Source organism: Theobroma umbraticum, unplaced genomic scaffold, assembly GCF_002168275.2.
Source record: "Theobroma umbraticum cultivar Fairchild unplaced genomic scaffold, ASM216827v3 scaffold_81.0, whole genome shotgun sequence".
NCBI lineage: Eukaryota > Viridiplantae > Streptophyta > Magnoliopsida > Malvales > Malvaceae > Theobroma > Theobroma umbraticum.
Window position 1 is genome coordinate 4,175,915 of NW_018397268.1, and position 11,513 is coordinate 4,187,427.

At 33.7% G+C, this 11,513-nt stretch overlaps 1 protein-coding gene across 1 annotated transcript; it reads left to right on the forward strand.

Annotated features, from left to right (window-relative positions):
* Positions 1-3,845: 3,845 nt before the first annotated feature.
* Positions 3,846-10,639, forward strand: LOC110425329 (RING/U-box superfamily protein). The gene is made up of 8 exons (XM_021440217.1): positions 3,846-4,110; positions 4,246-5,665; positions 7,063-7,181; positions 7,831-8,448; positions 8,975-9,281; positions 9,783-9,948; positions 10,071-10,173; positions 10,302-10,639. The coding sequence occupies exons 2-8, from the start codon at positions 4,502-4,504 to the stop codon at positions 10,417-10,419; spliced, it is 2,595 nt and encodes an 864-aa protein (XP_021295892.1). The 5' UTR covers positions 3,846-4,110; positions 4,246-4,501; the 3' UTR covers positions 10,420-10,639.
* Positions 10,640-11,513: the final 874 nt, after the last annotated feature.

An 11,513-nucleotide genomic window follows, 5' to 3' on the forward strand; every position in this document is an offset into this window, starting at 1 on the left:
AAAAGTAATAAGGGATTTACATATAATAATAATCAGGAGATATGACTCCATCTAATAATATAGAGATTAAATTTCCTTGAATTTACATGAACTTTTTTTTTTATTTTATGGATATGTTTCTCACCAATAATTAGGTTTCATAGTAACCATGATTATGACAAGTCCACCATATTTTTCTTATGAGCAACAACAAGTTGCATTAATTTTTTGTGGTATTAATTTTTTATTTTTATTTTTAAAGCTTCTTTGTTTGGTTAAAGACTTGAATGTCTAAAATTACACTCATTGAAAGGACATTCCCTAACCCTAGCAAGGTATGGAAGAAATTGTTAACCTTTGCCTTGACGACTAATGCAGGGCAATTCTTAAACACAATCATTTAAAATGTCATATTTTTTTCTCTAAGTGCTTTGATAATCAGTGAAGTACTAAAATTTGTCTATAACTATTGATTTTTTTAGAACATTACTCTAAAATGCACTTGAATGAAGAAGATGATCTACCTTTGTTTGAGTCTATCTCAATTTTTGTATCTCTCATGGGATATCACATTAATGAAGATATGGATATCACTTATTACGAACTTATACTTTCAATCCAAAAGATATGAATATTAAATAAAAGAAGACCTTTCTTTATAAGTTTAAGATTTAAACATTTTTACTGATGAGAAATTCATGATACATATATGTATTTCACTGTTAAAAGAATTGAGTCAAATTTTTTCTTTTTCAAATTAAAAAAAATAAAAAGAAAAAGAAGAAACCTACTCTACAGCTATTAACTCCTTTACAAATTAATTCTTGTAATGGGTAATCTCTCATCATAGTCTTGGTTATCATTTGAGGATTTGAGGGAGATCATTAGATAAGGCTAGTAGATTAGTTTATTCTATACTTAAATTTAAATTACCTCCTTATTAAGGATATTGAAACAACAAGCTTTAAACTTATTTAATTACCCAGCCAGGTTAATACAAGGAATGAACATTTAGCAGGGTGGGAAATTAAAACTAAAAATTTATATGAAAAATTGAACTCTCAAAATTCATGGTTGAATAAGTGAGAGTACTTATTTTGATTAGTAAGTTGAATTAAACTTCCAAGTTAAAATGAAATTTAATATTAATCCTTTTCTATTTTCCATTCAAATGCAAAACCATACCAGCCAGCTGCCAGCCATTCATTGATTAGGCCAAAATCCATACAAATATCTTAGCACTTTGCTTTCTCAATGCAAAGAACAATTATTTTCCCCCACAACTTCTTTTCAATACATTCTCCCATAGATACATTATTTAAGTATTGGTTGGATTGAAATTGTATTGTATCTTAAGCAATTAACTCCACAATTTTCTAAAACCTTGACAGCCTAGCAGGATACCTGCTGCTTAGACAGTAACAAATCTTGTTTCTTTAAAACTATTTAAAAGGATATTTTTTAGTATAAGGAAAAAAAGGGGCTTTAATTAAGGATTTTTCTATGCAAATGTTGTCTGAACAATAGACCAATCATCACAACAACATAGACTTTGTTAGATTGAGCCCTAATTATGCTGTTCCTTTTGTTTTTTCCTAATTATACCGGTCCATTATACAAGAAAAATTAGATCATTCAATCTAAACAAAAATCACATCTACGCACTCAAAATCTAAAAGCAATTTCAAAACCATAGGAATCCATGCACACACACATAACTAAATACTTAACCAAAAATCAAATTCCAGCATATGCAAACACACATGCAAAAGCAAACTTTAATGAAAAAAAATCAAATTCGAAAACCATTTAATCAGAACAAACATCAAATCTCTCCGAATCATTACGTTGAAAAATACTGATATCTAATAAATCAAGTTTTTTTTTTATATTACATTGATAATTTTGCGATAAAAGATGAAATTTTATGGTTTATGATATTGATGCCATTCTTGTTCATTTGGCGGCAAACTATTACTGATCTTGAATTCTGTCGATATTTCATTGTTATTTGATTGGTTTACTACTAACCATTGATTCATTGTTATTAGATCGGTAATTTATTGATAGCTATCAATGGATTATCACCAATGAAGTTGATTATGTCGGTGAAAGTTAATTTTTTGGTACTGAGAATTGAATGTCTTATAAAAACAAAATTTTGAATTACTTGAGGTGAAGTGTTCTTTAATTTATTCTATTAGAGGAATAATTCATGGGTTATATTTTGATATAATTAGTGATTGTATAAAAATTATAATATTATTTATTTGGATACATAACGAATTTCTGGTTTTTACAATAAAAGTTTTCTTTTTCTTATATTATAAATACAACTTCATTTAATATTTGAATTCAGAACTTTTAATTGAGTCATAAGTTTTAATCATTGAGATATTTCCTTGAAAAAATAATACAGAAAAGATGTCATTGATTAAGGAGATGTTACTTTGTTTTAAATGATTTATAACCTTAAAAAATGTTAAAAACATTTTGTGGATCTTATAATATGCTAACTGTGGAGATAGGGTTTGATTTGTTTTACAAGCTATTGACTTGTAATAGTCAATGTATTTTTCAAATGTGTTTGATAAAAGTGTTAGAACTAATTAGGTGCATATATATATATATATATATATTTATATTATGATAATGGCATCTATAGTGGTTGGCAGAACAATACTTCCAAGTAACTTCACTCAGTTTTTCTAAACTAATTCAAAACATTTTTCATGCAACTTGTTTTCTCTTGAATGACCCTTCATCATACTATTTCTCTTTAGTTTTTCCATTTTTTTGGAAAAAAATTTAAAATTTAATTTCTTTATTGCATTCACAACTTATTCTTTTACTTTCAGAATTAAAAAAAATAAAAAAATTTCATTTGGATATGAAAAATGAAAAAAAAATATTGAATAAGGTTAAGTAAAGATGATACGTAATTACTTAATACCATTCTTTAAACCAACGTCGTGGTAGTGTTAATATTTTTCTTACATATAATCATATTTTTGAATTTTAAAATTGTTTCATCACTTAAAATTTATTTTATTAAAAATAATATTTTAAAAATAATAAATTCTAATAAGTGGTCAATTATATTTAAATAAAAAAATTAGAGACAGTTTCGTTTTACATTGAGGTGCATTTACAATAATAAAATTAATTGATTTTTATTACGTTCATTTTAGTTGAAAGATAGAAAAAAGAAGTAATTATGAGATAAAAAAGTGGTGGGGGCAACGTGCTTAAGATGGGACACCACTCTTCCAAAGCGACAAATCATTTATAATCAGTCCGATTTTAGCACTAAGCGTATTTTAGGTAAAAATGGTTGGAAAAATGTTTATTCATATACATATGCATAATTTTTCTCCAACTCCAAATAAGATACAGCTAAACAACTGGAATTTCTTGAGATTCTAATTCAATTCATTGAACAATAGAAGCTTCTCTCTTCTAAATTGCAGTTTAAAAGTTTTACATACATATATATATATTTTAAAAATAAAATAATTATTTGTAAATTTTTTTTAATTTTTTTAAAAATAAATATATTGTATAATGAACTCATGGTTTGTTGGAGAATTATATTCCTAAGTAAATGAATGCTTGACGGATTTATTTGATTATATAAAAAGGGAGAGCGGTACAGTCAGCAAGCATGAAGAAAGAAGGAGTAATCGTATCTTTCCAAATATAATATGGCGTGGCGTAAAGTAATTGACCGCCAAAAGTATACACACATTTTAAATAATATATATATAAAAAAAAACAATCAAAAGCCAAAATTTTGATTACGTGTAACTCATTTGTAAATCGGCGCGCCTCTCCCTCTCGCTCCCTTAAAAAGGAAAATAAAAAAAAAAATAAAAACCACTAAAACAAAAAATGAAAAAATGAAAAAAATAATTTTCTCTCGCTTTCTTGTAATTATAAATTTCTCACATCATTCTCTTCCGTGATCTCTCTCTCTCTCCTTTTCTCTCTGAACAAACCAAATTTCTGTTTCAGTTACCCTTTTTAATTTCCAGAGAAAGAAAATTTCCACATTCTTTTACACAGAAAAGAGCAATAGGAAGCTAGGGTTTTTCTTTTCCTTCTCAAATTTTTCATTGTAGAAATTCACAGGTACGTCTCTTTCACCTGAAGTTTTCTTTCACTTTCAACATTTTTCAATCAAATGTCCTCATTTTCCCATTTTTTTGATCCTTTTTTTTTGGATTTTTATGTGTGAAGTTTTTGACTTTTGGTATTGTTTATCAGGTGAAGAAATGAATTGGGCTTTGTTCCTTTCCAATTTTAGGGCATAGGCGTAGGATTTTTATATGTGAAACTTTGTTTGTTTTTGATAAATTTTGGAAGCTAAATTATGGCTTGGTTTTTGTAATTTTATTGTATAATTTGTTGTCTTTTTGTTACAAAGTTGTGATCTTGGGGTACATTAGAAGGCAAATGAGGCAAATGGGTTATTTGCGTTAGGAAAAAAAAAAAAATCAGGTGAAGGAAAAAAGGGAAAATAATGACAGATTTTCAATCTTTACAACAAAAACCCGAATCCCAAAATGATGCCAGAGCCGAATTTGAAAGGGGCTTGGAGGAATTAATGAGAGGGCATTTAGATGATTGTATGCCATTTGCATCATGTAGTTCTAATAGAAATCCTGATGACGAGGATGATGAGGGTGATCAGCTTGTTAGGAGGAGGAGAAGGTCTGATCTTGAAGGTGATGACTTGGCTGAGTCATCCGCAGCTAGAAGACGGCATTCTAGGATTTTGAGTAGGTGGGCTGCTAGGCAGGCTCAGGAAATGATGACAACGATTGAGAGGAGGAATAGGGAGTCTGAATTAATGGCTTTAGCCGGTTTACATACTGTTTCAATGCTCGACTCTTCATTCTTGAGAGAGTCACAGTCACCTACTTCTAGGCGACAGGGGGGCAACGTTGAGAGGCCGAGTACTCAGGCTTCTGCGATTTTGCAAATGTGGAGGGAGTTGGAGGATGAGCATTTGTTGAATAGGGCGCGAGAGAGAGTGAGAGAAAGGTTGAGGCAACGAAGGAATGCTGATAGTAATGCGACAGTGTCTAGTACGACTTTGTCTGAGAGTCGCGGGAGTGAGAATCATGGGAGTGTTGGGGATGCGAGTGAGAGTGAGAATGAGTATGGACCTTGGTCACATGATCAGGGTGTGTCACAGAATGATCGTGGGGATAATAATGGGTCTAGTAGGGAGCAGTCTCCTGATCTTGGCGAAGTCGAGAGGGAGAGGGTGAGACAGATTGTTCGGGGGTGGATGGAGAGTGGGATTAGTGATCATTCATCCAATGTGACGCAAAGGGCTGGCAGTTCTAGGGCTGAATGGCTTGGTGAAACGGAGCGTGAGCGAGTTAGAATTGTGCGGGAGTGGGTGCAAATGACAAGTCAGCAGAGAGGAGTTCGTGGAGGACGGAGGGAAGATCAGGCAGCAACAATTGGTGCAGAAGGTGATCGAGTTCGTGAGGGCTCAGTTGCTGACCATGACGAAGGCCAACCGGAGCATATTCGCAGGGACTTGCTGAGGTTGCGTGGAAGACAAGCTGTAATTGACTTGCTTGTGAGGATTGAAAGAGAAAGACAGAGGGAACTGCAGGGTTTGTTGGAGCACCGTGCTGTATCTGATTTTGCTCATCGTAACCGCATTCAGGTCAGTTGGATATCATGAAGTGTCTTAATTTTGTGCATCTCTAATATGGTACTAGCTCTCTTGCATTTGTAAATTGCTTCATATGATACTTTTCTTTATTTCAGTGAATTATATTCAGCTATACTTCGGAGATTTGTATTAAACTTTTCTAATTTGTGGAACATATCTAAAATATTGCAGAGTTTAAATTGAATTTGAGTAAATGATACGTATTTCTGTTTTGTACTAATGTTGTGTTACTTAGTTTTGCACTAGTGTTGTAGTATACATGTATGCTTTCTCTTTAATTGTGTATTTCTTATATTTGTTTGAAATAAATGGACTACAAGTTATTGCCTTCCATTCATTGATGTTTGTTCCATAGTTTGAGTCAAGGCTTTGAGTCCAGCATATGTTTTAGTTTCATGTAGGATTCACCTGTTTCAATACTAAGGTACTAAGGATGCTCTACTTTAAGTCAAGATGCCATTTTGATGGGACTTTGTGGAATTCTAAGCCTTTATGATTGACTCAACTGTGGGCTGGACTTGCTTTCATGTTTAGTTCCTCAAGAAACTTGATCTATTTACCTTACTAGGATCAATTTGAATTGATTTGATTTTCTTTTATGGTTTATGGTTCTCCTGACCAACCAAAGAATCAACAAATAAATAAAAAAGTACATAGCAAAGGAATAAAAATTTGAAATAGAGAAAGCATGAGTTTAGCTTCTTTTTTTTTTGGATTAAAAAAAATTCAATATCAATAGGAGGTTCTGTTCTGTACTTTTCTGCAATGTTATTCTTGAAGAAACTTGAATGTCTATAGTATTGGTTAGATCGATTTGAATGGTGTTTTAATAGTTGACAGATCTTTTTTCATCATGTACCATATTGATTTCTTGAACTATTAGTCAATGTTAGAGTTTCTAGACGACCATGACCTTAAATGATGCTTTAGGCTGACTTATGATACTATCATATGGATAACTTCACTCATTTTCATGTTTCCACTTTTAAAAAAGTTTTTTCCTTGATAAATACAATTCGGTGCTTCAGTTTTTACCATTTTTTACCCTACAGTGTTGCCCGAATAGGAATTAAGATGCAGAATGTTCATGCTAGGCTAGAAATTAAAAGGACATGTGCTTTTTTTTTCCTTCTTAGTAGGTAAAACTTGCTATATCAGGGTTAAGAGTGAAGGTAATATCGATTCTGATGTTTTTGAAAATATTTTAATGTTCTATTAAAGTAAAAACACATGGGAATTAGCTTTTATGTATCACTTCTGGACTATTGTGTAATGACACCTCATGATGGTAATATATTTTTTGGTCTTGCTCAATGAAAGTCCTCTGGTATTATGAGTTTTTGCTTACATACATGGCCATGCTTGACTAATAATACTTTTATTTGCAGTCGCTTCTCAGAGGTAGATTCTTACGAAATGAAAGACCTGTTGAAGAGGAGAGACCGCCTTCAATGGCAGCAAGTGAACTAATTCTATTAAGACAACGACACACTGTATCTGGTTTGAGGTATGAAATGCTTTTATTCATGCTCACATTAAGAATTTTTGAAAAATTTTCACTGTTATTCAAAATATTTTGGTGATAGTTTTTAACAGGTTGATTGTTTGTAAAACAATGATGTTATGCGTCGAGGAGATTTGGCACATGATAACTAGAACAAGATGCATTGTTTGAATACTAAGAATTGGGTGTTTAGAATTGACAATTTGGTTACAAATTGTTGATGTACTATGCAATTATACTCCATGTAGAGGAAAAGGTTTTGTCTGGTGTTGTACCATTCGATTATATCTTCATTCATCTCCTGAAATGCATTATATTTCCCATTGTATCCATTTTTAATTTGGGAAAGGGGACAACTTGCACTCTACGTTCTCCGCTCCTGGCAAATTGGAATGACTCAGTTTGATTTTTTTCCTTTTCTGATTTTTGTTTCAGAAACATAAAAGCAGATGTTGCCTGCAAAAAAACAAGAGATATGTGTTGTGTATGTTGTTTATGAAAATGTGACGTTGTTCAAAAGTGCAGAGTCATCTACCTGCCACTAGAATATGTCTGAATGATTCCATGCAATATTCTTTTCAGCTCATTCAAGCACAAAACTCTCTTGGTTGTCCATTGATTTCAATAACAGCCAAATCTTTTTCTCATTCAGGGAAGGGTTCCGCAACAGATTAGAAACTATTGTTCGCGGTCAAGCAAGCAGCAGTTCTGAAACAACATCTAGCAATGTCGTCAATGATTCTAGAAATGAACATTCCCAAACAAACACGCTACAGGATGCCCAACGTGAAAACAATGAGCATTCACAACCTAGGAGTTTGGAAAATGAGTTGCCTAATCAATCAGGAGATACTGTTAGCAACATGGCTGTTCAGAGCGTAAATTGGCAAGAAAATGCTAACCAAGGTGGTAATTGGCGGGAACCAACAACCAGTGATGAGAGAGGAAATTGGCAACAGCCAACATATGCTCAGTATAATGAATGGAGAGAGGGCAACGCAGAAGACATGGATACAAATTGGCAAGAAAGTTCAGTTGGTGAGTATCGCCAAGAAAATCTTGGAAATGCTAATGGAGAAGAAAGTCATCCACAGGAAGCTCGGAGGGTTTGGCGTGAGGATGGCTCTCGGGAAGCAGTTGATAATTGGTCAGAAGGGCCTTCTGATCCTCCGAGAGCACGTCGTGCTATCCCAGTTAGAAGGTTCAATAGATTTCATCCACCTGAAGATGATAATGTGTATAGTATGGAACTTAGAGAACTTCTGAGCAGGTATTTGATCACATAAATGGTTCTTTACATTTAAATTAAAGACTTAATAATTAGAAAAAATCCCTAACTATTCAAGAAATTTGAATAAGCTTTTATTTTTATATTTTGTTTAATAAAGCTTTTGTATTTCTATTTTGAGTCAAATAAGCTTTTATGTTTAGCAGTTGATTAATTGTTGTTAGTTAAAACGACACTTGTCATTTTATGTCACGTGATGTTAATGTGACATGCTGACATGGCATGTTAATGTGGCATAATGACTTGGTCACGTGGTAGTTTCACCTTCTAGTCAGTGTTATGTCAGTGTCACGTGGGCATACAATGACATATATCATTTTGACTAATGACAATCAACTGCTAGTCATAGAGGTTTATATGGTCCAAAATAAAAGCACAGGGGACTAATTGAACATAATTGAAGAATGAGGGCATATTTGAATTTTTTTAAATAGTTCAGAAGTTTTTCAAAACTTTATGCTTAAATTAATTATAATTTCTTTGATGGCTGATGTAATTTAATTGGTAGGAGGAGTGTCTCTAACCTTCTTCGAAGTGGCTTCCGGGAAAGTCTAGACCAATTAATACAATCTTATGTGGAAAGACAAGGTCGTTCTCCCATTGATTGGGATCTGCATAGAAACTTGCCAACTCCAGCCTCACCAGAGCATGATCAAGAGCAGCAGAGAGATGAAACAAATGATGATCAGAATGATGCTATTAGCAGGCCTTCTCTGGTGCTACCTTCTCCACCAGTGCCACCACCACAGCCGCTGTGGCATCAGGATTTACATCATACTAGCTGGTCTAGGCACAGCATGCATAGATCAGAAATTGTGAGCCACCTTTCTTAGTGTTGCAACTGTATATTATTATCACCACTGAATCTGGTTATTCTATTCTGTTCTTTATATTATTGTGTTAAGTTTTCTCTTGGAATAATTTTTAACATAAAGAGGTGAGCCTTAGGAATTCTGATTGTGAGTTTCATATCATTTGGACGTAAAATTATTTTTGGAAATGATCCCATATCGAGAGATATTTTGTTGGATAAATAATTGGATTTTATCATCCCTAATTGTGGTTGTAACTTCTTTTTTCCATCCAATGGTGAATTTCTAGCGATAATAATCAATATTATGAAAGAACTTTTTGGGTAGCTGAGTGTAATTATGCTACTTCTTTTGTAGCATTATAGTTTTTTAGTTTTGACCAGTTCAATAGATGCTGAGCGTTCTCATGAAATAGGCCCAGATCTCTTACTTTGAGTCCCTGTGCAGCACTTTTCATTACTCTGCATCTTTTAAGTTTTTAATGAAACTACTTATTTTGAGCAGGAATGGGAGATGATTAATGATCTAAGAGCTGATATGGCAAGACTCCAGCAGGGCATGAGCCACATGCAGAGGATGTTGGAAGCCTGTATGGATATGCAACTGGAGTTACAGCGATCTGTCAGGCAGGAAGTTTCTGCAGCTTTGAATCGATCTGCTGGTGAAAAAGGTTGGTATATCATCCTAACTATTTCTTTCATTCAATGCATTATGTTGGTTTCTTTCCTCTTTGTCAGTGCCTTGAGGTAGCTTTCATTGTTTCCTGTTTATAATTTTTCACTTGCATTTCAGGTTTGAGTGCAGAAACATCAGAGGATGGGTCTAAATGGGGTCATGTGAGGAAAGGGACTTGCTGTGTTTGTTGTGATAGCCATATCGATTCACTTTTGTACAGGTTTACTTTCTTTGCAATATCTTTTCATGGTCAATTTCATGCACTAGCATTGGTGTATGAAGATGTGCTCCTTGTTACTGATTATATGTGTCAATCGTTTTTTCACATTAAAAAAAAAATGCTTGCAGATGTGGACACATGTGCACTTGTTCAAAATGTGCGAATGAATTGGTTCGTGGTGGAGGAAAATGCCCATTGTGTCGAGCACCTATTGTGGAGGTAATCCGTGCATACTCAATACTGTAAAGAGATGAAAGAACAGAATAAGAATTGAACCAGAGTGACTGGTAAGGTCTAAAGAGAGCCAATGTTAGTTAAGGCTCCAATTTGTAGAGTGTTCAGTTGTTGCCAATGTTTTTCTGATTATATGTGGAACACTATGCAGTGTATAATTGGAATAACAGTTGGCATCATTGATTCATCATTCATGCGTAAATAAAATGTCGTCCATAAATTTTTTTTTTTCTGTTTTTGTTTATTTTCTTCTGTCTCCTCCCTTCGGAACTAGCTCTGGTTGCCTATTTCATTCCTTCATTATCTATCATCATCTTCCTAGGGTAATCAAACAAGTTTGCCCTGGAAATATGCTTTGTGAATGCTAATTTAAACTGTGGTTGGAGTTTAAGCAGTTAGCATGGGTTGTAAATTTGTTGAAGTTGTTGACCATAAATGGGTAAGAGCTTTCTATCATTGGGTAGAGTGCAACTGTAATATGCTTAATATATATGAATGGGGGGAATTCACGTACATTTTTATCAAGGCAATTAAAACAGATATCCGAAATGATTATTTTTGATAGTAACTTAATATGTAGCATATAATTACTTGAATTTCTAAGGGTCAAACTCGAGATTGAGTACTCACTTTACTGCATTGGTCAAGTTACTCTCTACTAGTAGACAATGAGAATGAGCCCATTGCGAGGTGGCAAAGACAGTAAACGCCTCTCTAATAGTTAATAGCTCAGCAGAGTTACAATCCATTATCTACGCCGACCGTTTTGAGGACATATATAATTCTCATTGTACCTTGCTCGTCTTGAAGGACTTCCCTGATATTTGACATTGAACTTCATTAGTGGGGGGTCTCCTGAGACTTGTTTCCTTTGGGAGGTTACATCGTCAAATGTGGATGTCGTGTGATGTCAGTGATCCATGTAGGGTCTTCCCATCCCAGCATTTTGCTTTATACCACCATGCAATTCCTAGCTTGCTGATATTAAAAGCTTGTAGGCCATCCCGCACTCTCCCTTTCAAAACCATTTAATCGTGATGTTGCGAAAGGGCCCATAACGTGGCTAAGGAAGCCATGTGCCCACCCGCCTGATTCCACACTTGTTA